The following is a 24,740-nucleotide window of genomic DNA, read 5'->3' on the forward strand; positions in this document are numbered from 1 at the left end:
AACTAGTGCTTACTTTCTAGTACACAGTATATACATACAGAAGCATACAGTACACCTTCCTGTTCAGAGGTTTACATTTAAATGATACACTTTCAGAAATAATTTAATAAACTCTTTGCAAATCCTTTTTACATCAGTAGGCTGATTTTTATCTTGCATATATACAGTATTTTATTCATATCTATTTAAATGTGAAATAGATAAGCCTCTATTTACAGTCACCAGAAACCTTCAGGTATTTGAAATGGAAAGGCCCCACTCGTGAGAACTTTGTGTATTAAAGATTTGTCCATAAAAGTCTTTCCTAATTTATGATACCTTGTATTTCCTTAAGTATTTTACTACACTTTCTCCTCTACTGTTCTTTACATAAATACTGCAAAGCTCTCTTTTTGGAATACTGCTTTTTAAGAGGTACCAGGTGAGGGTGCTGCAATTAAGTTCAGAATTTCCTTAAGAGAACAGCAGCCAGGCAGATCCACAGCACAGTTTCTTTGAGGCAACTAATAAATCAAATTAACTTTTAAAAGAGGTTGCATGGATACCAGTCTTGTTCATTACATTATCCAAATTGTTGTATCTATGATTGCCATCACATTTAGTGTTTATCAAGGACACAGACAAACATCCGGAGCTCTGGTGCAGTAAAAAAGATTAGGAAAAGATCTGATTTGATAGCCCACAGGTAAATTACATAAAAATCTGTCTTACTACAACTCTTAAATAGCAGCTTCCATTTTACTACATAAATTTATTTGTAATGTCAAATCACTGAATAAGATTTGGGTCATTGTAAAGGAGTCAGTCTGATGAAGTAAACATGATCATTGAATGGTACAGGTGTGCCAGACCAAGCAGGGATGGGAGAGAAATAAAAGTTAAATAAATTGTGCAGAGAAGTGAAAACGATAAAGAGAAATTATACAAGAGCCATGATCTGAAACTGGGAATTTAACATGGAGAGAAAGGAACAGAAATAAAGGCAACAATCCTGTTAGAGACACAAAATATGATGTCTGAAGAGAAGGAGGAAATGGAAGTAAGGAAGCAACATGGAAGTTGAAATTGCACTTAATGCTGCCTGCTCAGCCACCCTGTTCTGGCAGTGTCCCAGTTCTGAAAGCCTCTATTCACACCAGATAAGCCAGTTCCTCCCTGCTGGAACTCCTCCTGCATAATGGCACAGAATTTCTTTAACAGATTTTACGTGAGAGATTCAATGTAGTGTATTAAGAAACCTAATTTTCCTCAGATGGGAAGAAGGAGTCTGTTTGCTTGACAGCTGTAAGGAAAGATTTCGTTCTTAAGCACTTCTGTGTGGAAATGGAATGTGATTTTGTATGAATTTCTACACATCTTGAGTGAATGCTCAAGATGTGTGGAAATTCACAGAAAATCTCTCAAGGGGGGCAAAACCAACAAAGCAGCCAGTATGTCATGTATGTCAGCATAGAGGCACTAAAAATGAGTGTGTGAGTTGGACAGAGATAAGGAACAGCTCCATTCCTTAACATGATTTTCATCAACAGGCTAAAACTATGAAGTAATTTGATGTGCTGGATAGTTTTTGTGTGGAGAAATCAACCACAGAAACAGATTATTTACTCTGTAGGCTTTAAGGGTTAAAAAATACTCAATAAGAGATGAAAAAGTATTAAGAAAAGTGAAGCTCAGTGGAAAGTCTTCCACCAGGATGTTGGTAACTTAGAGATGTTTGCATATAAAGAAGATAAGCAAAGACAATTATGGGAAGAAACTGCTTGAAGGGAAAAGATCTGAAAGGTCTGCTTTCCACATAGAACTTTAGTATGTGCCTCTGCTGACAGACTAGGACCAGTTATCAGATGAGATTGTGCTCTAAGCAGTGGGAAAGTTTCACTTCTGGTCTTGCTCCATGTGTTTTTCTATACCTGAAGCTTGAAAAGTCACATTTTTTTAATGAAGTCACGTGGGATTTGAGTTGTGCTCTGACAGATTAAGCAACAAAATGATGCTGCAGCATGTATCAAGTGACAAAAATGTTTTGTGGCACCAAACCAGTGTGAGAGAGAGTATCAGTTTCACTTGTACCCCTCTGCTGTCATTAATGCAACAGCAGCACAAGAACAGGTAGTTCTTGGGTCAGTGCTTTGTAGTTTGTTGTTGTGAGTAACTGTTAATGTGCTTCCTGCAGCATGTCTGTGTTTCTTACGTATTTCATGTAATCAGTAAAATTTGGTGATCTGGATTGGATTTCTTCATCCCTGCTGTGAAACTAGACTTTGCTGTGTATCCAAGAATCCCAGTGGAAGGCTTTTTTGAGAGGTCAGCAAAGAGCTGGTGCTGGCTGGGATTCTCATACTGAGGATTTTTATATGGTTTCCAAACCTCCAGTGATGTTTTAGATTAAAGAGAGTTTAATTTATTTGTTTCAAACATATCCCTTGAAAATACAAAATGTTAATCATAAACATATTTATTTTTAAGATAATTACTCTTGTTACATGAACATATGTGGACCATAACACTTAGCCAGACAATCTTTACTAGTTAAATTCTGATTTAACTTTGTAAACTACTGTGTCCTTCATTTTAATATGTGGAACAAACATCTCTACGTTCCCTTAGAATTAGTTAATAAATATTTCTGAATTCCTGAAATGTTTTAGGATACAAAAAAAGCACTGGAAAATTAAAACACATTTTTGTTAATTGTTGTAGCTAAGAGAAAAATCAGTTAATCATAAACATTAAGACAGGTTAGTTTGTGTGAAAAAATAATTTCTGAAAATAGTAAATTAGGCTTCTTTTAGAGGGGATTCAGTGATGGAGAAAGAAATTAAATAATTTAATTTATAATTAACATTTACTATTTGGACATGTATAACTGGATAATATGATCTTCAGTAAAGATCATCTATATAATCTTCATTGAAAAAAATGCTATTTACTTCATCAAGGATAGCACTACCACTTCTTTGTACAGAAAACAAGGCAATACCTTTTTCTATACAAGATACAAGGTGCCACGTCTTCAGTCAAGACTTCAATAAACTGCTTAGTGATTTCTTCAGACAGGAGAACAGAGTTTATGCTTTGTTACCAGTTCAGTGCACTGAAGGTATCAGATGTCACAGGTAATGCAGCACAAAGGCCAGAGCCTCACACCACTTCAGCAAACAACTGGAAAATTAAGACTGTTGCATTCGACTGCAATGGAAGCTCCCTCCAGCCTCTTGGCTGGGACTCTTTAATGTCTCTGAGTGCCACCACAGCAGTGTGACAATCCCAGCACTGAGCAGCCAGTGCTGCAGTAACAGAGCAGCAGGGCTTGTGTCACACCTATGTCATGACTTGCTGTACGACTGTGCGCTCATGAGAACACCCTTGATTCCCACAGTGTATCTTTTTAAGCAAACGTCGTAATTTGTTGGGGAAGTTTTTGTTAATGTATCTGTAGAGCAGAGGCATGACAAAGCTGCTGGAGAAAGCCAGGAATTTGGACAAAATCGTGGTGAAGTGTAATATCTGAATGGAATTTACATCTGGAATTCTTCCTCGGAGGTTAGTAAACGTGCTTACCAAGAGAATAACATAATAGGGTGTCCAGAGGGTGAACTGTGTGCAGACTGTGGCAATCAGCAGCCTGTGCACCGAGGGATCCAGGCGGCCAGTGTCCTGATCCAGCGGCGTGGCCTCCTTGCGGATCCGCAGGATCAGCGTCAGCGCGTACAGAACGGCGACGGCCGGCACCACGTACCCGATGAACACCATGATGGCATCCGCTGCCTCCTGGTTCTGCATCTTGGAGCACTCGATGATTTTGGTGGACACGTGGTTGCAGACGTAGAACAGGAGGGAGGAGAAGCTCGTGAGCATGGCTCCTCCCCAGATGAAGCCGCAGACGTGTTTGGTGTTGTACACACTGGACATGTAAGTCCTGGGCAGAGCACGCTCGATGTAGTAGTCCAGGCTGAGCAGTGTGGTAGAGTACATGGTAACTAAGGAGGAGACGTTGAATAAAATAAGAAAGGTAATATAAACTTCATTGTTGGAATTCCAGATGGCCCATTTTGTATTGGCAAGACCCAGCAGGTACATTGGTGCCAGAGTGTTGATGATGAGACCAGCAATGGCGATGTTGACAAAGTAAACATCTGGCATAGTCATAGTAGCTTTGTTGTAGAGGTTAACTAGGACCAGCAGGCCATTGTAACAAAGGCCAATTGGGAAACATATGATGAGGTAGAGTAGGGAAAAGATGGAAAGCACAAGGTCAAAGTCATGGCAGAGATGCTGGTCCTCGCTGTTCTCGGTACTGTTGATTAAGGCTTCACAGCTCCACATAGTGATTTTAGCTTTTGTGTCTTCTTTGCTGGTTACCAGCTTTTCTGTAGAGAGAGAAATAGTAAAAGTGTTGTTAAAATACTACATTGTAAATGAAATGCAAAGTATAGTGAAGGGGAGGTTTGGTTCTGTTGTTTTGGTTTTTTTTTTTAAAATAGGTCAGTTTGTATTCAGACTTCCAACCTATAACCATTTAGTTCTGAAAAAACAATGGACCTCTGTAGTTCAGGGAACCTAATATCAGGGCAGCCTGACTTTCCAAAAAGGCAAGAATCAGCTATCATTTCCTCTCAGAATAGCTCGAATTCTTTAAAAAGTATGCTACTATCAGCAGTTGTGGTCCAGCCATCTTTGCTTTATCATCAGTAAAGAGATAAAGGTTTAACTGAAACCAAGTGAACTTCAAAGCAATCATGTGAAGCCGCTTTCCAAAATGCAGAAACAAGAAATAATCTCAGAAGTACAACTCAAAACAGGAGCAGCCTTAAAATCATGGCTGTTATTCATGGCAGCCCATTTCAGGGACAGTGTGGAGCTGGTGCAGCAGGTGATTTCCCATGTCACGTACCCTGACTGTCATATACTCTGTGGTTTTGTGTGCTTCCCTCTCACCACCTATAGTAAAGTGTAAGTACACGTACCTGGATTCTTTCCAGAGAGAGCAAGATTTAATCAATCCACAATAAACATTGTGCAATGAAAATGAATGCTACTAGACAACATGGTGTACTCCATGAACCAGATGGCTAAATTATAGCGTGTGGGGTCTGTAAGCACACAGGTACGTGACTGCATCTCCCTGGTGCTAATCCTGTGACTTCAGCCATACTACAGACTTTGTCCCAAAATCGTGTCAACTTCCATGTTTTATTTCCCACTGCAATTGTTTTGTGTGCATCTTTCTTCTAAATACCATAACCTGAGCCAGAAGTCAGGCTAAATATACAGTAATTTTAGCTGGGCAGGCAAGTTTTTATTCCACTGTCCTATGTTGGATTTCCTCAGAGAAGTGCCTTCTGTGGCAGCACCAGAAGGTCTATTGTTTTCAAAACTTGTTTCCACCTTTGTGGGAAAACTTCACTTTTTTGGCTCATTTTCTCAAATCAGTTATATTGTTGCATATGAGCGGACTGTGTGATATCTTTATGTTGTCTTTCCATCCTCATTCTATTTTTGAGCAGTGAAAACAGCCCAATTTGTTTTCAGGAAGCATCTGTTGTTTTAGGTTTTTGAGAAAGAAAAAGAAAAGCTGTTTTTTTCGCAGTTGAAGGGAACCAAAACTACATCTCACTGAACTGTTATGACTCTGTTCAAGCCAAGCAGCAGACTGGAACTAGATATTGCAAATATATGCATTCTGGTGAGTGCAAAGGTGACTAAGCACAGGCATGGATACAATCACGTAATTCCATTATGTAGGTTTATCCTTAAGCATGTAGCTTTGATTACTCCAGACTGAATTACATCAGCCACTGAATAACTTGCCTGTATATTGTCTCAGAAGATCAACAGTCTTTGCTACCAGGCTTTGTATTTTACAGAGCAGGGGGATGTCTGGTTTCACAAGTGGTTTTAGTCATTACCCTTTTTTTTTTTCTTTACGTCCTCTAACTGCAGCTAAACACAATTCTGTTTTAATGACAAAAATGGCAGGCGATTCATTGTATCAAACAGTAACCTTAAGAAAACGACAATATTTACCTCCGAAACGAGCAAGAATAAAACCCAAAATTAAAACATCCTCTCAAGACATTTTCTCGCCAACTTCCAAGTTCCCAGGTGAGGTATTTTTGCCGCTAAAGCCGGAATCCCTGGCGTTCAGTGCCCACTGAGCAGCGCAGGCACTGACCCCGTTTGCCGTGCCGTGCCGTGCCGTGCCGTGCCGTGCCGGCCCCGCTCGGCATGTCGCACCAGCCGTGCCTTTTGTCACTGCCCAGGCAGCTCTGCCGTGTCCGCTCGGTCCCCAGAGCCCTGTGCGGCTGGCTCAGTCCCCGCTGACCCCTTCCCTGCGGTCACGGCAGCCCTGCAGCCCAGGTTGCATAAGTGACCCCGGCTGGCTGCAGCAGCCGCTTGTTTACAGTACAGTGCCCGGCTGCGGCCCCGGCGCTGCCGAGCTCCCGTTCGCACCCGGCATCGCGCTGCGCACCCAGCCCTGCCCTCCCGCGTCCCTCCGGCCGCTCGGCCCCGCCGCTCTCACCTTCACTGGCCGTGTGGCACTGTCCCTATCCCTGCCGAGGCACGCAGGCTGCCGCCAGGCCCCGGCGCGGCTCTGCCGGGGAGCATGGTGCTGGCCCGGCCGGCTGCCGGCACCGCGCTCCGCGCCGCTGCCTGCGCTGCACTTGTTTTGCCTCTCCAACTTACTCACAAGTTTCTGCTTGGCTTGGCAGGCGCCTGGCCCCTCCCTTCCCCTGTTTACAGCCAGTTTCAAGAAGTGAGAGGCTGTGCTGTGCACGGAGCTGTCGGTTCCAGCTCGCTTTGTAGTGGCTGCCTTTCGGATTTACTGCCTAAAGTCCATGGGTGCAGGTTTGTTATGGTTTTGTCATCGGCGCTGGACGCTGTTCAGCCCTTGCCATTCCCATTCCCATTCCCTGCAAGTGCAGCCAGCAGCCCTCGTTCGAGAGCATGGCTTTTGTTTTGAACCCGCGATGAGAATATGTAGCTTTGAGGTTTCATTTTTATAGGCCATGTATCCTGAACAATCAGTATTTAAAAATTCCTGTACTACAGGTGCTTGTGGTGCGGGCAAACGTGAGCCAGCTTGTAAAACAAGGGAGGAAGGAAAGGTTCTGAGCGTTTCCTTTGAATTTGGAGACTTCTGGTGTTGTGAAAAGGTGTTAGGACATAACCCTCATTTTGTGATGGTGTTACAAATTCCATTCTGCTTCCTTTTTAAGAAAAGTTGATTGATCTCAAGACTATTTGCATGTCACTCACAGTTAATGGATATATATTTTTTTTCCACAACTTTAAAATGGATCACTTCTTGAAAGAGTTTTTGAACTGCAGATTGGTAATTTATCCCATACTGAATTTTGTACTGTGGTTGTTCCATTGTCTGTAAGGAAACTCCTCAGACTAATGAAATAAAGTTAGTTACAAAATACCTTTGTAGTTTTTAACTGATATCACCAACCAAAACAGAGAGCTGCCCTTTTCAAAATAATTTGTCTTATATTTAGAAATTCCAGGGCTTTATTCCATAGCAAATAAACACCAATGTAGCATCCCTTTCTGAAAAACTAAGCAGGTGTTTATGGAAAAAATACCAGAAAAATGCTAACCCTGAGATTAGCTCAGTTGTTTAGAGCATGATGCTAATAACACCAAAGTTGTTGGTTTGATCTCCATATGGCCATTCACTTAAGACTTGGACTTGATCCTTGTTGGTCGCTTCCAACTCAGAATATTCTGTGAAGTCTAAAAATGGTCACCCAGTTTGTGCTGGCTTACTCTATCTGACTGCAGTTTGTATTTAAAGGTTCATTACGGATATTGTAAAACCACTGCAACGCCCAAATGGCAGAAAATTCCTACATTCCTCTTTAATACATAGTTCACAGACAGAATTGTGTATCTGCTGTGGATAACTCCATGTTACAAGCTGTGGCGTCAAGTTTTTGGTTCTTCAGAACTTCAGACGGACTTTAATCACCCTAAGTTTTCCAGGGAAACAGCAAAGTAGGAAAGGTATTCATGTAGAAGTACTTTTAAAGTGTTCATACTTGGCCAAAAGCCAATTTCCTTACACTCCATTAAAGCTGAAGGTGGTTTTATTTAGATAACAATGTGCATGAAGTACTTAAGAAAAAATTTCTTGCAACACAGCACAAAAAAGTTGAGAGTACTTAGTGGCAAAGATTATTGTAGAAAAGATGCATAAAATGAGCTTTAATTAATGAGAAAAAAATGCAGTTCTGCTCAGTTGTATGACGGAGTCCATAGCTGCAGTCAGATTTTTTTCAGACATTTTCATCCATAATGCAGCACTAAGTTGCAGAGCAGGTTGGGTAGGAGTTTGAAGCATGACCATTCTACGCTCGGATTATTTTATTTGCCTTTAAAAACCAACCCTTTATCCAGATGCAGCACTGTCTCTTTGCTCTGCAGATTTTTTTGTTTACACAATAAATGGTTTGTCTACTTGCTCTATTATCGTCTATATGTGACGTAGATGATTTGTTACATAGTTTATTTGGGCGAATATATGGTTTCACCAGTTGTGATATCATTGTAAACTATTAGCTAATAAAGTACATAGCTAATAAAGCTGTTGCCAACAAGGTAAGTCTCTAAACATGCCAAACACTTGTACCTTTGTCACATCCTCTTGAGTTCCCACAGGATCTGTTAAATCCTACAGACCGAAACCCAAGGGTGCTGCCTAGGGGAATGCTGAGCCCTACACAGAGCTTTGCACAGGTTTGCTTCAGATCTAGACTGAGCAAACTAAAAATCATGACCAGAAGTGCTGTAGGTATAAATAAACCATGACTTAGTAGATTGTCAGCTCCTCATCAGGATTTGGAAGGTGCTTTTTGAAAGTGTCATGATTAATACTGCTTATAGATTAATTGTTAAAACTTTAAATAATGGGTGACCAATATTTCTGGAAAATAACAAACCTACAGTTAGTTGTACATCGGGGGAAAACACTGAAATCTCAAGTGCTGCTGAGTGAAGTGTCACACTGCTGTTACCTCTCAGTCTGGCTAACATGACATTTCTTTTGGCTTACAGGCTTATATACATACCATAGGGATTAACAAATGACTTGTTGGCTGAATGTACAGAAGAATGAAACTAGATAGCCCAGGCTGGATGTGAGGGGGGAAAAATGCAGCAGTGCAGGCAAGTAGGTTTCAGAACATACTTTTCTCATGGAGTTGCTGAGTTGCTGCTGTTTATAATATAATTATATAGCTCAGATAAAATGCTTTTAACATGAGTGGAGAAGAAAATCCTGCTTGATACTGGGGGATGGGCTGAAAAACAGGCCCCTTCCAACCCTGTCATTTGTGTCTTTGTGGTGCAACCAGTGACCAGTTTGGTGAGTGGGACATTCATAATTGATATTGGTTCAGTTTATAGTGTGGTTAATTCAGTGCAGTGTAAGGTGAAAGAAGGCACGATGAAACAACAAGAATAATTGATACAAAGTAGCATTGACTGTAATAAGCCTCTGTTGGATATTTAAAATAATACAAATCAAAAAGCAAGAGTAGGTCAGTTGGAAGAGAGGGAGCAAGGAGTTTGCTACCTGTGTTAAATGAACTCATGGAAGAGCAGTTACCCAACCTTCTGGTCCCACTGAATTCACCCTTCATTAGGCTCAGGTTTTGGTTTTCTAAACCCTTTCCCTTTGCAGTATATCTTACTTTAGTAGCAGCATAACAGTAATTAAAAATTTAAAAAACCAAACCCAAAACTTTGGACTTACACAACCCAACTCTTTCCTCCTCCTGCTTGATTCTGCACGATTTGAGTGCTGTGACCCCACTTCCAGCTCTATAGCTTATTGCCTTCCCTTGGACCAATGTTTTTCTTTTAACATTGCTTCTATCCACATGTAAATTCTTACCTACATTTCCTGATTTCTTAAAATACTCTTTGAGTTTCACATCTGCCTGGCCAATCTTTTCCTCTTTATCTCTCCCTGATGACTCCCTTAAAATTAACTTGCACCTCCCATCATTATTTGCTCACGTGGCACACGTACAGTACCATATCCAGCTTATGACACGACTTCCAAGCATGACACACTTTCACTTCTTCTTTCTGACTTTGCTGTGGGACATCTCAGGCTGTTCTTGGGTTGAGTCAACAGTAAAAATTACATTCTCAAGAACTGTAAGAGTACAATTCTTTGAGGGAAGAGCGAAGAGTGTTCCTGAAACTGGTCTTTGCATTTTGCTTTAGTCATCCTCTGAGGTTGCTCACTCTGCTTTTCCAGGAATTCTGAATATATGTTGTTTTCAGCGCTCCTTCCTGCGGGTCCCCCTCTCACTTGCTGGGTGACATTTGTTTTTGTTCCACAGATGTTGGCAACCTCTGTCTCATTTGTGTACCCTTCCATTCTGTAAGTACCATCTTTGTGGTAAATCATCTACCTGGTGATTCAGATCCCATTTGTGCCATGATAATCTGCTTACTGCCCCTGACCTCCTGGCAACCTGCTCATTAGATGTTCTTTCCCCCCCTGTTTTGAACTTTTGTTGTTATCATTGTTATTAATAAATATATAAATAATATTTAAAACTATTAACATAACATAATTATTAACTATATCAGCTGCACATTTGGTTTCTGTTTAGATTGTTCAGCTCTTTGGGAATTTGAGTTCATGTAAGGCCATGTCAAAAGTAAGTCCACAAATTGCTGTCACAGGTCACTAAGCATCAACAAATGAGTTCAGATGCTTTTTTTGGTTTGGAAGAAAGAGGAAGACTTGATTTTAGAGTATGGCAACTCTGCTTTTTAAGAGGTGCATATTCTGTAATAGGTTAGAACTGCAGAACTTTCTTCTGTTTTTAGAGTTCATAGAAGGTTGCTCAGAATGTGTGTATCCATCAGAAATTAATAACTGTATTTCTTTTAGCTTCTCTCCCCCTTCCTCAGTTTCGAAGCAGCTTAAAGCTTATGAGAACAGATAATATGCTCCAATAAAAAAAGACAAAAAAGATCAACTGCTCTGGAAACCATCATCACAGCTGCTGGTGTGTTTAAGAGCCCTTTAGATCTCTTGGAGAGTGGCAGGGTCATGGTTCTCTGAAAGTTTGTAATATCCAAGCACTATGGGGTAGAAGTTCTCTGGAGATAGCCCAGCACTGCAGCCCCTCAAGATTTGTGTGGAAGGAATCCCTTGTTCAGACACAGATGCTCTCTGCCAGGCACATCTGCCACTCCAGATAGATCCTCCTTTTTGTGCTGTTTATTTCTTCGCAGTGGAGCCTCTGCGGGAGTTGGGTTGCCGCTGGCTGTGCCCTCCTGGCAGCTGCTGGGGAACAGCTGCACTGGGGCTCTGCATGGGTTAACTCTATAAACTCAGTCGTGTTTTGTTAAGTTCTCCCTGCCCCAGCATCGGATGAGTGGGGCTGATGTGCTGCTGCTCCACCTCTTCCTGACTTAGCTTTATCACTGAATTCCTAAGAGCTTCTATATGGAAAACATGACATATTGTTTCTTTTTTAATGTGACAGTGTAGCAGGAAAGAATTCACTATAGAGTGAACAGTGCAGCTTTTAACACTAGGGTTTCATCACTGCAAAAAAGTGACATACCTTACTGTTGTAAAGATAGGGATTCTATCAGGCAGAATTAATTTATTCAGTAGTCACCTGTATTCATCTATCTACAGGTCTTAGCTGCCAGGATTCCTAACATGAGATACAGCTTGGAGATGCCCAAATATCCACTAGATAGTACTTTTTAAAAAAGATCAAGTTATACTCAAAACAAAACCACAGTAATTTTCCTAGTATTCGTACTCACTTCCAGGAACTTATGGCGTATTAAATAACAGGAATAATTAGAATGAATGTAGTATTAGAGAATCAGCTTACGTAAGGTGCTCTGAGTTCTGGATTTTATAAAGTTGACCAGTTGGAATACAAGAAGTGACAGCTTTTAAGCATCAGCAGAGTAGATGGCGCCGTTCAGAGTGCTGAACAGCCTGTTAGCCCTGCTGCAGTTCTGCTCCATGTTTTCAGAGCACTTGGAAGCTGATTTTGATGTAGCTATCCTACTTTAAATCTAAGTAGTAGCAACCTTAAATAAAATTCAGTGTCAAGATGACTGCAAGTTGTTATATATATATTAATTCTTTTAACTGCTTCACTGAAAACAAACTTTTAAAAAGATTTAACCTTCGTGACAATTTTCAGTGTGCTTATAAGTGATGAGCCACAGAAACCAAAAGAATTAATTTAAAAATACAGAAAATTTCAGAGAGCACACAAGCAAATATTTTCCTTCTGTTTAAAACAATACAAGTTGCAGATTCTTTTCATAAATACTGTGACTCAGTGTATCTAACAAGGGTTACAGACACCTTCAGAAAGCATCTTTACTGTTGTGATGCTGATGTTCAGAGCAGCTGGACTTAGTAGAACATTTTATCCCACTGTTTTTAATGAAAGTATTTCGTTCATTTAATCTGACTTGAGGAACTGAATACACTTAATTGAGTGATTTCATTAATGAATCTTTTGTAACTTGTAATCATCAATGTTTAAGGAGTTTTGCCCCCAGTATCTACAGACACTTAAACTGTAGAGCAACAGGTCAGTTTAGACTGGTTTTGGGGAAAAAGCATTTGTGAAACTTACATGTTCCTGGTTTTTATATTAAGATCATCATATCATAGAAACTTCTGCTGAGGCCTTCTTAATATTTGAGACAATATAAAAGGCAGTTTTATGGTAAAATTCTTTGTTTAGGTAATGACTTTAAACCATAAGTGCAAACAGGTCATTTGCACCTCTTACAAGACAGCAAGTGCCTGGATCTCCTCATTTCCAGCATTTTGGAATTGCTCAGGTTCCAGGTAAGGAATGTTTACTTCTGGTTCATGTCAATCAGCATCACTCTAGTAAACAAGACAGATTCTCACCAATCCAAATGAATGCAAATAGCGCCAATTCTGGGCTTTGCTGACTGAATTTATTCCAGGAAGAGAGTACCAAAGGTGCACGGACTGTGCTGGAATTACTCTGTAAATGAGTTTCCCGGTGAGCTGGCAGGGTGGAAACAGCAACTCTTATCTTCCCGCACTGTTTGTCAGCTTCTCCCGTGCTCGGGGCAGGGAGCTCTGCTGAAATTTGGCAGCAGGGAAACATTCCCCACAGATCTTTTGGTGCCAGTTGCAGAGACTGACAGGAGGCACAGATGGTACCATTCCTGGAAACTCTAACATAATGCTGTTTCCTATTAGGAACACTGGTGAAAGGTGACTTGGGGACTTATCAACGAGACCATCACGTTGGCTGGGTAGGAAACTCTTGTGGAACAGATTGACCACAGGGACCAGGTTTCCAGTAAGAGCAGAAATATTGACATAGTTCTTGATCAGATAGCGTATAAGAATTATAAAAGTGGTTTGAGAATTATAAAGCTGGTTTGAGTTTAGAGTTTGAAGGGAAAAATCAGCCCTCAGCAGAGTTGTACTGAGGCTGAAATGACTTCAAAATATGTCACATCCGCTGGAGATAAACATATCTTTCTGTTAATTACTGGCAAGTCTGAGACATCTTGTTCCTGACACTCCTGTGGCTTTTAATTTTCACTGCTTGGTGAAGGAAATAGCATTTTCTAGTTGCCTCCTGGATGAACTTGCATAATTACTGATTGCATCTTATTCCATTTACAATGTCTGAATAAAATATTTTAACTTTACATTCTAGGGGGTCTAGTGTAATATTAATGCTGATCTAAAGTTGGTTATTATTAGATGGGAAGATCTGGACTAAGAATTTTCGTTTACCAGGGGCTTGAGGCATCTTACTGACAGGAATGAGTTCTGATTTGTCCATCTATTGCTTGTCAGTGCCACTCCTCACTCCACTTTATCAGTGACAGGGGGATTTTTCCCCTCAGCCATCAAAATTTTCTACCAGCAAACTCAGTTTCTTATAAGACCTCCCCACTGCAGCTATATGTATATATCAAACTTGAAAATAAACTCCAGCACATTCTGTTTTGGGATGCTGACAAAGAGTTTGACAGGTTTAAACATTTGATGATTTCATCTGAGTCCTTGGCCATCCTTTCACAGACCTGTGGGTAGGGATGCTTCCTTTGATATTCTTCATGGGTGTTGTTTTTCCAGCCCAATATGAGGCTAGACAAATGTTTCCAAGGGGAAAAAACCCCAAAAAACCCTAAAGTAATTTTGGGGGAAGAAATGTGCAAAGAAGTCAGATGTCTGTAAACCTGGTTTCTCTAAACCTAAAAGTCTCCCGTTACAAAACATCTGTAAGTTACACCTGTGCAGTCATACTGCCTGTAGCCACCTGCTGCCCACATTGTGTCCGTTCCATGGTATTTTGGAAAGCCATAGTTAGGATTTGTACAAATTCCTGGGACTACTGCCACATTAGTAACATGGAAATAAATACCAGTGCTTACTAATTGCAGTGTATCCATTCACATACCATACAGCAGTTAACATTTTAAATTTGGAACAATTTTTTGTAGAGATTTCTTAGTGTCCTTCATAGGTAACAAGCTGTTTTTAATAAATCTTGCTCACCTCAGGAACCAAGCGTGACTTCTGTAGCACCTTTGTTACTGCAGGAGTCCTGATATGTAAAATTATATTGGGTTTGCATGACAAAGTTTTGGGAAGGTTCAGTTTTGTTTCTCATTACCCCACTCTAATTTGATGGTTAATTAATTAATTTTTCTGTAAATTGAGTCTGTTTTGCTCAGTATAATGGGTGAGTGATCTCTCCCTGTCCTTCTCTCAACCCACAAGCCTTGAGTTACATTTTCTTTCCCTGTCCAGCTGTAGAGGAGGGTGATAGAGAGGTTTTGGTGGGTACCTGGTGTCCAGCCAAGGTCAGCCTATCACAAAAATAAATGTATAATCTGCTTCCTTCTGTGCTAATGGGTGGAAGCCTGAGGAGTAATTAGTTTGTCAGAGAGCCAGTTTCTTACTAATGATTGATAAATGGTTGTTTTTACAGAGCCCACACAGGCACTGGGTGCTGAGAACAGTAAAGCACAGTTTGTAGGGAGGTTACTGGAGCCTGCTGGTCTGTCTGCTCTTAAATGAGCCATACTTGTTGTAGCTGTTGTGGAAAATATGCAGAATATTCTGATAGTCCCTTATCTGATGTTCAGATCCTGCATGCAGGAGTTCAAATTAATCATTCTGATGTGCAGATCACAAACATTGATGTTTACATGAATCACTTAGTCCAGACATTTGATTAACCTTGCTGTATCATTTCAGAATCAGTCTGACTTCTGTAGAAATCCATGGAATTCTGTTCAGACTTAAGTGATGAAGCCAATCAAACACGTGACAGATTCGATGCTGGCATGACAAACAGGGTGCTGCCGTTTATGCTGCTTTAGCATTTCCATCAGAACAATGTACAGTTCAGCTGACAGAGCCCTAAGGGAAAGTAGGTGTTCCGCTTCACGCAGTAGAAAACAGATTTGCAAAAATCCCAGTGATTAGTGTTGTTAAAAATGCTTATGGAGGCTGAAAGGACAGCAGTCATTCTGCTTATTCAAAGCTTCTGCTGAAAGCAGTTAGGAAATTTTTGATGCTTTGAAGCCTTTTGCCTTTGGCTTGCCTTCCCTTATAATGCAAATGAAAATGCAACTTAATTGTGATTAATTAGTTAATTAGTTACTGCTGTGTCTATCTGCTTTGCAGTAGTATTTCACAGTATGGTTTGCTGCATGTTTATTATTAGCCTATGAATAAAAGATTCATGAGGATCTCACTTTTGGTGAACTTTTCTTCTCTCTTAAAGACTAATTGGATTAACTTTTGATCAATTCCTCTGCTATACTTCTGTACTACTTCTAGATTTAATATACAGAAACAGCGAGTTCTTGTATATTCAGAGCAATTAATAAAAGAATGTAAAAGCACATAGTCATTACCTAAAGAAACAGTGAGAATTCCAGCCTAATGTGCATGAAAATTGATGTGCACAACAAAACCTCCTGTAACTTTGTTTTGGCCAACCAGATAAAAGTTGGAGTGTGACAAATTCAAACAGTGATGAGGAACTGTTATCTAAAACCTGAACATTGTTTCCTAATGATGGCACTATTCATTTTTACCAATCCAAGGCTTAGATGCATCAATGCAAATTCTTTCTAGGCTCTTAAAAACCACCAGCAATCTAAAAGGCGAACTGCTTAAAATCTCACCTGGGAGGCACTGCCTTGCTGTCCCTGGACGGCTGGCAGAAACATTTTGCCCATCAAGGCAGACCCTTCTCCAAGTGAGCTCAGCAGAGCCTGCAGTGTCTCATTTCTGTGGCAGGAATGAACAATGGGAGGGCTGAGCAGGAGTGGCACTGGACCCTGTGGTTGCATGTGACAGCTCTGCACACACACACAAAATGCCCTAAGCTGCAGCCACACGCCTACTGAGGCTCTGGCAAAACCAGGGCCTGATCCTGCCCCAGGCACAGGGCTGTGTACCCTGGCCCTGCTTGTGAAAGGGGTTTGGAGAGGTCTTTGTTTGGAAAGGACAGAGGGAAAGGACACGCTGTGGTTCGGGGAACAGTTCAGCCTTTGGTGTCGTTACGTAACGGGAGGCAAACAGCGGCTGCATCAAACCGGGAGAGCTTTGGGAAAAGAATTTGGCCATGGGACTAGCTCTCTGCACATGAACAGAGTCATGGACCAGCAGCAAAATGAGCCAAGCTGACAAAAATATTATGCTAGTGAGATGTGATTTTCTTCAGAGCTGCTCATCACAGCTGTGTGTGCCGGGAGTCATATCCCTTCCCACCTCGGAAACACAATGCTGTTTAGCAAAAGCCTGGAACATCTACTTGGCCTCTGGAGACTTTAGACAGTAACCAACATTAGACCTGAAAAAGAGCCAATGCGAGCTTTAAAAAATGCCTTACTGGAAACCTCAGAATTCTTTTAAGCATTCAGAAGAAACATTTTAATTGGGGGGGGAAAAAAAGTCATGTGAGGAAAATGGTACTGCTCTATCATCTGACTTTAATGAGATGGTAGGTAAATGTAAATTCTTTGCATTTGAATAAAAAGCCTGTAATGTCATGATTCCATCTACTTAGCTTGAATACAAATAGTCCTTAAATAATTTGCCTTTTTAAACTGTAATGAAGAAATAATTTATGTGTTTTCCTTCCTCCCCGAAGCAGTAGAGGTTTGTATATGACTTTATTTATCAACCAAAAAGGAGTTTTTTGGTTGATAAAGGAGACCCATAAAATGAATGAAGAATTTGTCATTCATGTTAGCATGTGTATCTTCTTTGGTGTATGTAATATAAATGTGTTTTGTTATTTTATACCATTAGTTGCTTATTTTTAATCTTGCATTTTCTTAGAAGCTAACACTTCACAATAGGACTCTAAGACAGACTCTAAGGTTAACACCTGAGAACTTTTTGAGTTATTTTTTGTTCCCTTGGCTAAGCTTCTATTGTTTATATTAAAATTAAACCCCCTCAAGTCTCTCTATCACACTGCAGCTCTGTTGGTAGGGTCCCATGTAAGTATTTTCCATTAGATTTTCTGTTGTTGGAAATCAGTCAAATTATTAAATAAACAAGCACTTCTTTAATCTCTGAAGTAATATTTTTTTGAGGAGACAGTGTGGGGCAGCTCAGGATTATGCCTTTTCCTTTTTTTATGGTTTGTAATATTTCATACTTATCGCTCATTTGGTTAAGCCGTTATGTATGGTTTGTATTTTGAAACACAGAGAAGAAAACCCAAACTGTGTTGTTGATTTATATTTGATATAATACCACTGACAGTTGGGCACAGAGTTGAAGGGGAAGTGTGCTTTCCTTTTGAAATTCAGACCTCATAAACTTCAGCCTATCGGCTTTTTGCAGGAGAAGAATGCAGAGATTGGGAGATGGAATAGCACTGCTTTGGTCTCCAGGGAGAGCAGAAGGTAATAATGTGGCTCCTTTGAGTCTGCTGCTCTCTTGGTTTTATAGAGGCAACTGCTTGTTCTTATAGCCCTGCCAGTCCATCACTTATTGCAGCCTGCAGTGCCCACAGACTTTTCCCATTTTCCTGGTTGGGTTTGTCCAGCAGACTTTCCACAAGGTTTGTTTGATTCTGTAGAGATGCAGAATCCCCGACACAATGATGCTGTCTAACTACAGCTTGTAGTGACAAGTGGTAGTTGGTCCCCTGGAGTTACCTGGCGATCTTGTGAGGCAGAGGAGACCGCTGTGTTTTGACCATAAAGGCCCAGATTTTAACAGTTTCCATACTCAGAGAACATTACCGGATATTTCTTATGTTTTCCTTCCTCCCTAGAGCAGTAAAGTATAATAGATGCTTTTACTTATCACCCTTAAAGGAGATGACCCCTGAAATGAATGAAGAATCCATGGGCAGACCCATGGATGGGGCTTTGTGCTGAGACTATTCTGACCACACAGCTGCAAGGGAACTGAAGGAAATGTTGAGGTTTACTTTAGTGACTTATTTTTTGACTCTGCCTCATTGCAAAGTCAGCAAGGCAAACCTCAGTGAAGGTGGAGCCTTTTCTGTGACCTGCCATGAAAATTAGCCCATACCTAAAACACCTTTCAGCACAAGCCAGGTATTTTTACTGTGCACATGGTAGAGGTTCAGCTGGACAGGAGTCTGGTATGAAAGTGAGACACACACAGAGAACATCATGCAGTTTTTCTTTGTCACCACTAAGCAGCAGGGATCACAGAAGCCTTGGAGGTCTCCTCACAAGATTAATTTTCAGATGCAGTGTACTGTTGCTTTTGGCTTGATTCATGCACTAAATTAAATACAGCAGTTCCCTGTCTATCTTACCCCAAATATAGTTCTTATTGATGATAGTTCTATAAAGTTAATGCACAGCCCTAAAGTTCATAATTACAAGTAACTTTGTTAATATGAAAGTGGGATGTGAACAGTACAGGTTTTTGTTCACAGATTATTCTGTTGTGGTTCAGATGTTTAAGTCACTATATGTTTGTTTAAGTTACTTATGTCCCTAACTTGCTGCTACATCTAATAGAGAGACAATTCTAGTAATACCTTTTACTTACAGAAGCTAAATCAGACCAAAACAAAGTTCTGTTCAATTTTGTTCACCTTTCAGGGGTGCTCTATGCAGTAATTTAGGTAGAGTCAGTGATTCAGGTGGATTAAACAAATCACAAGGTTAAAGTGAAAGTAGTTATTTAGAGCTGTGGTTGCCAGAGTATTATTTTTAACAGCTGAAGTGGTTTCATTGGAGCATCACTACAACTTTAGTGAATTAGTGGGTGTGTTCCAGCCCTTCATACCCCTGTGCAGAGTGTCTATAAAGAGTGGTTATTCATATAAAGGATTATCAGAAATATTCCTCGGTATACTTTTATCTTAAGCTGATACCTTCAAAGGAATGCAAACAGTTGGTGGTTCGTGATAAAGAGACTGTGGTGTGGGCAAAGATCTCCTGGTTCATTGCACAGAATGAAGCCAATCCCCACTGACATTCCTTCTCATTTTCACTGTTACTGTTTTAAGTGTAAAGCAAGGTGTAGTATTAATGGGATTCATTCAAGACTGTTTATTTCTGTTTCATCTTAGTGTGAATATTCAGCAAGTTCATATTTGGTCATAACAAGTCTGAAAATGCTTTGGTAATTACATTAAAAAAATGAAACTGAATGTGCAAATCAGCTGAGGTAAGCAAGACTTATTTGCAAATTTTAGATTAGTTGCTTTAGAACTGCCTTTTATATGGGCACAGCTTTAAGTCCCTTTCATTTTTCACCTGCTACAGTATTTCAGGTTGCAAGAACTTTGATGGAAAACTTTAAAAAGGCGACCACAATTGTACCAGTGCTGCAACCCCATTAATCATACATTCATTCCTCAGAACCAGCGTCTCTGGTTTGAGGAATTCACCCAGCTCTCCCTGAGGGCCATTCCAGATGAGCTCTGGTGAAACTGGCTGCAGCAGCTGGATGTGCCACAGCCCTGGCACAGCCTCCTTGCTGCTGAGGGCACCAGGAAGTGAGTGACACCTGCTTTGTGTCCAGGTGGGACCACAGGGGAGCTCATGGTAAGGGGCACTGGATGGCTATTCTGCATGTGCCACCTCCATCCCTACAGCTCCTCCATCACAGCTCCTTCCTCTGCTGACATGACCTAGGATCCTCATGTGGCTTTTGGCAAAAATTCCTCAGACTGCTAACCCTGCTAGTTCAGAGAAACTTTCCCGAAGTACTCCCGAGATTGTGGTTCATATCAGTAACATGCCTTTTATTTATTTATTTTGGAAAGACCATGATTCTGCTTCAAAAACATGGTTCTGTGCAAAAAGACATAGAACAAAACCTGATAGGTGCATATAAATAGGGGTGATAATAATGGGCAAGGGAGGAGTATTTGTATATTTTCTAGTCAGTATGTTTTTAAACTTGGGTTCCTTTATATTTGACCCTGATTTGCAGTGTGGCCAAACTTCTGAAATTCCCTGTTAGGTCATTGCTTCTGTGGATATATTAGAGATGTTTTTTGGTGTGTCTGTGTGCATCTTTTGTCTCTGCATACTTTGGATAATTTTATTAGCTACTGTTTGAAAATGTCATTAGACATCAAATCAGTTTATTTAGCTGTTGTGGGCTAATCCAAACATACAGAATATCACACACAGCTCCTGACCTTTTGCTGTTACCAGGCTCTCAGCAAGTCTTTCCTTTGCAGACCTCAGGTGACAGGAAGGGAGGAAGATTTTTAACCCTCTGGGTGTATTTTGTGAAGCTTGCAGGACAGGCTGAAAGCACTACAGCTCATTTTGCAGCACAGGAGAAGCAGGAGAAGAGATGTATAAGCAAAGGAAAAAGTCCAGGGCATTACTGTTTTCCTTAATAAATGTTTCACTGCAGTCTCCCACCCTTCAACCCTTTAAAAAAGTTGTAAAGCACCGAGTTTGCAAGCTCCAGACTGTGGCAGTGAGCAGGATTTCACAGCCAGCTGACCATGAAGTGCTACCAGCTTCTAAAATCTGCTGGACTGAACATTACTTCTTGAAGCTTTCCAGATTTTGGGGAACATTGTTGCACAGAAATCTTTGAGGATGAGGTTGCGTGATTGTGGAACTGTTTCTTCTGAAGGTTATGGAGAATGGAAATGGAGTTATAACATAATTTCCTCTAGCTGTCCATTTTACTATTGCCACTTTTGATCTATGCTCGTGAAAAAACAATGTATGAATAAATCTCTACCCCAAGAGGTATTTTGATAGCATAAATCTATTGTATTTCTTGTTAACAGCAAATTTTAAAGGGAAGAAAAAAACCAGAGGAAGAATACAATAAAAATGTTGACCTCAATGAATGAAAATGGGACTGTTTGTACTATGAGAAAATGAGATAATTATGGCTATAAAATCCCATGCTCAAAGAATGAAAATAAACAACATACACACTGTGTGGAAATGGGAGTGAGCCATTACAGTAGGACAGATTCACTGAGATCTTTTCTCCATAGTAGTTCTTAATAATGTGGGAATATTTTTTAGTTAAGCACTAAAACCATCCTGGAGAGTGTTCCTGGAGTTGGGCAGCAGTGCAAAAGGATGGTTTACAAACATTTCACACCAGGAAAATATTTGGAAACCAGTAATGTGGTGTTTGGCCACTACTATTGTAATCAGTAGTAGATGCAATTTTTGTTGCATTAGAGCCATTTGGCAGTTTAGTGCTCTATTTATTTGTTACCAAGGATTTCCTAGCCAGGAAATCTACTTTGCAATAATTCCATGTTTTAGACTGAGTCTTCTTTTGAGGAAAAAAATGTGATTAAAAAATAGCATGTCAAAACAAAGGGTTAAATCATCAGCTAAATACAGCACAGTAACACTGCAAGGTTTGACTCTGTTTCTAGATTTTAGAATGAATTTTCCTTTAAGCAGTAGCTGAGTGGTTTCCTTAGATTGTTCCTGCGTTGCACGAACCAGATCAGATCAGTCTTAAAGTTCATAATTTTCCCCAGAGTGTCTGAAATCCTACTACAAAGAGTCCTTTCGTCTTAAGAGTCTGACACCAAGTAGAAATAAAAGGCTGAAATAATAACACCACTAAGTTGGTTTAATTAATTGTGTGTTTCTGTGCTTCAAGCTTGAAGGGTGGAAAGTATTGCTTTAAAGGCTACCTACAAAACTGGTGAATGAGCAGCCACTCAGGGTGCCACTTCAAAGAGAAACACCCAAAAGAGCAACAGAAGGGAAGCTGCTTTTGAATTCTCTCAGTTCCTCCTGGCAGCCCAGGGGCTTGCAAAGGAAAACAACCCAGAAATGGTTATTTTCTTTTGTGTTAGTTACATAACCAGCTCCCAGCAAATAAAGCTGGAGGTGGAGCAGCCATACAAAGACCCTTTTTGTAACCTGTGCCTGCCATAGCTGCACAAAGGATCTCACCTGAATTTAGGAGTTTTTTCCTTCCTGGCTAAGGGAGATTCCTTACCCTGTCTGCAGACAACCTGATAAAATTCAGGAGCTGTGTGTTGCACTGGTGGATATTTTGTAATTTGAGCCTTCACGGTTGCTGCAGATTTGTACCTTATTGCTGAAGCAGAAAAACAGATCTTGGTTTCTACCATTTTTTATTTTTCAATTTTCCCTTGATACAATATTGCTATAGTTAAAACTAAAGTAGGGGAAAGGAACTGCAAGAGGGAAGGCTGGTTTATACAAGAGTGCCTAGTCTTTGGGATCAGCTGAAGCTCCAGGAATTGTGCTTTCATGTTAACCATCCTGTGCCACCTTTAAACTTTGCAGCCATGCTGTGACTTCCCTGGAGCAGCATTTGGGATGCAGGCTGGTGCTTTATTGCTGCAGAACACAGCCCTGGCTGCTCAGCAGCCTTTGTTGTGTCCCTTTGTTGTGTCCCTTTGTTGTGTCCCTTTGTCCCATCCTTGTCCTGCATCCCCCCAGCCATGCCGTGCTCTGACTGTCAGCTGGGGCATCACTGGCTCTACTTCCCTCGCTGTTTCCTTCCCACAGCTCTGTAATTCCTGCTCTTGGGTTTGGGACTTCAGTTTGGGATTTAATGGTTATAAAATCGCAATATTCCAGGTGTGCTCCTTTGCTGTCCTCAGGTGTCAGCTGTAAAACTGCTGCCAGGATGTTGTGGTGCCCTCATTTAAAGGGTGATTAGGAGATTGTAACTGATGATATAATAGGTAAAAAGGATTGAGAGAATTTATGCATTTGGCAGTTCTAACCATTTTTTACACTTGCATTATGGACCTGGAAAGGAGGGACTTACAATAAATCTGAAATTCTAAAATGTCACCTGTGCCCAACTTCTACAAACTTTATTACCATTGCCTCTGTAAGAATTAAAAGTCAGTTCATGTACTCCAGAGCAGCAAATATTGTCAGACAATGTGTAATGGAAATTTCTAAGAGCCAATATTTAACATCTTGAAATGAGAAGCATCCAGGATAACTTTTGAAATCGCTTGAATTCACTATATATTACAACAAAATATGAAGGTAAATATTAAGGTATTTTCATCAGATGGCTTTAAATTAATCTTTGAATTTCCTTTAAAAAAGGAAATGAAGAATCTTTGAGTAATGGTGAAACAGGGTGCCCCTCATATTGCTCTCACTCTGAAGTATGACACAGAGAAAAATTACTTGGAAATAATTCCATTTGCATGTTTAAACTCTTGTTATTTGAGTCCAGAATGCTCTTAAATTATCTGGTTTAGGCCTTGATACTGCAAATTAAATCTGGGTAGTTAGATGCATAAACAGAGGCACAACAAAACCCCACTGAAATTAATATGTCTTGTGTGGCCTGGGGCTCTGTCTCATGAGGCTGTTTACTGGGGTTTTGTTTATTTTTTAAGTGTTTTAAAATGTTTCCCAAGTAAGTATGTGACGTTCCATAAATGACAGATCAGTAGTAGCAAACTTCAAACCCTCTCACAAAGTAGCTTTTCTTGGCTTTGTTTAGGAAAGTCTCTTTGATTCTGCTTGTATTTAATGTGCTGCTGGGTAACTGTGGAACATACATCTTCTTAAACCAAATTCAGAGAGTATCATGAACTGACACCTGCTTAAGTCTTTAATTAAAAGTGGTTTAATCTCGAACAATCTCGACGCACATAAGCAGAAAGTATCTGTGTTTCATGTGTACTTTGAACTGCTATTCATTTAGAAATCAAAGATTTGTAAATGAAACACAGCGTGCCAGACATGATGATGTTTGACTGGAATCTCTTCTTGTTGGCATAGCCTAGTTTTCCTGATGCTGTCAGCCCCCGGGAATACATTCTTATTAAAAATTGTGCAGAGAGGAAAAAATAGAAAAGGAAGGCTATCTTTAAAAGAAAAGTGTGTGTATCAACTCTACAAAAATGTATTTAAAATAGGCAAACACATACAGTGGAACGTGTACTGGAGAATTGCCAATGGGATCAGAGTTTTCTAGCTGAATGCCTTGCAGGTGAATAGTTTGGAGGAGCCTTTTCTAGGTTTTGGGGTAACAGACTTTTTATTTTTTAACAATAGCTTCTAAAAGAGTGGTTGCCCATGAAGCTTCATGCATGTAATGGGTTTGTGACTGGCCTTCAGTGAAGAATTTAAACTTATAAAAGCTTGTCTTGCTGTAGCTGATATCTTACTCAATATATCCTTTCTGGTTTTATACATTGTCTCTAAGATTACTGTGGTTGAGTATATTGAAAGTAATAAAAAACAGA

The 24,740-nt window shown here is 40.3% G+C and overlaps 2 protein-coding genes across 3 annotated transcripts in view; one reads left to right on the forward strand and one right to left on the reverse strand.

The window, feature by feature from the left end:
* CHLSN (cholesin) overlaps nt 1-24,740 on the forward strand; it is a 119,036-nt gene that overhangs the window by 40,938 nt on the left and 53,358 nt on the right. The gene's annotated exons all lie outside the window — the stretch shown is intronic.
* The window catches only part of GPR146 (G protein-coupled receptor 146), a 45,967-nt gene continuing 23,605 nt past the window's right edge, over nt 2,379-24,740 (reverse strand). The window contains exons 1-2 of one of the 2 annotated variants that reach the window (XM_085074603.1): nt 6,524-6,811; nt 2,379-4,370 (exon numbers count right to left, since the gene is read on the reverse strand). In XM_085074603.1, the coding sequence (XP_084930729.1) occupies nt 3,322-4,326 (1,005 nt within the window). In that variant the 5' untranslated portion in view covers nt 4,327-4,370; nt 6,524-6,811 and the 3' untranslated portion in view covers nt 2,379-3,321. Of the gene's footprint in view, nt 4,371-6,523; nt 6,812-24,740 lie in introns of those variants that run through there. The other variant, XM_085074604.1, reaches the window with a different exon arrangement.

This window comes from Lichenostomus cassidix, chromosome 14, assembly GCF_008360975.1.
Source record: "Lichenostomus cassidix isolate B80296 chromosome 14, HeHo_3.0, whole genome shotgun sequence".
In the NCBI taxonomy this organism is placed as follows: Eukaryota; Metazoa; Chordata; class Aves; order Passeriformes; family Meliphagidae; genus Lichenostomus; species Lichenostomus cassidix.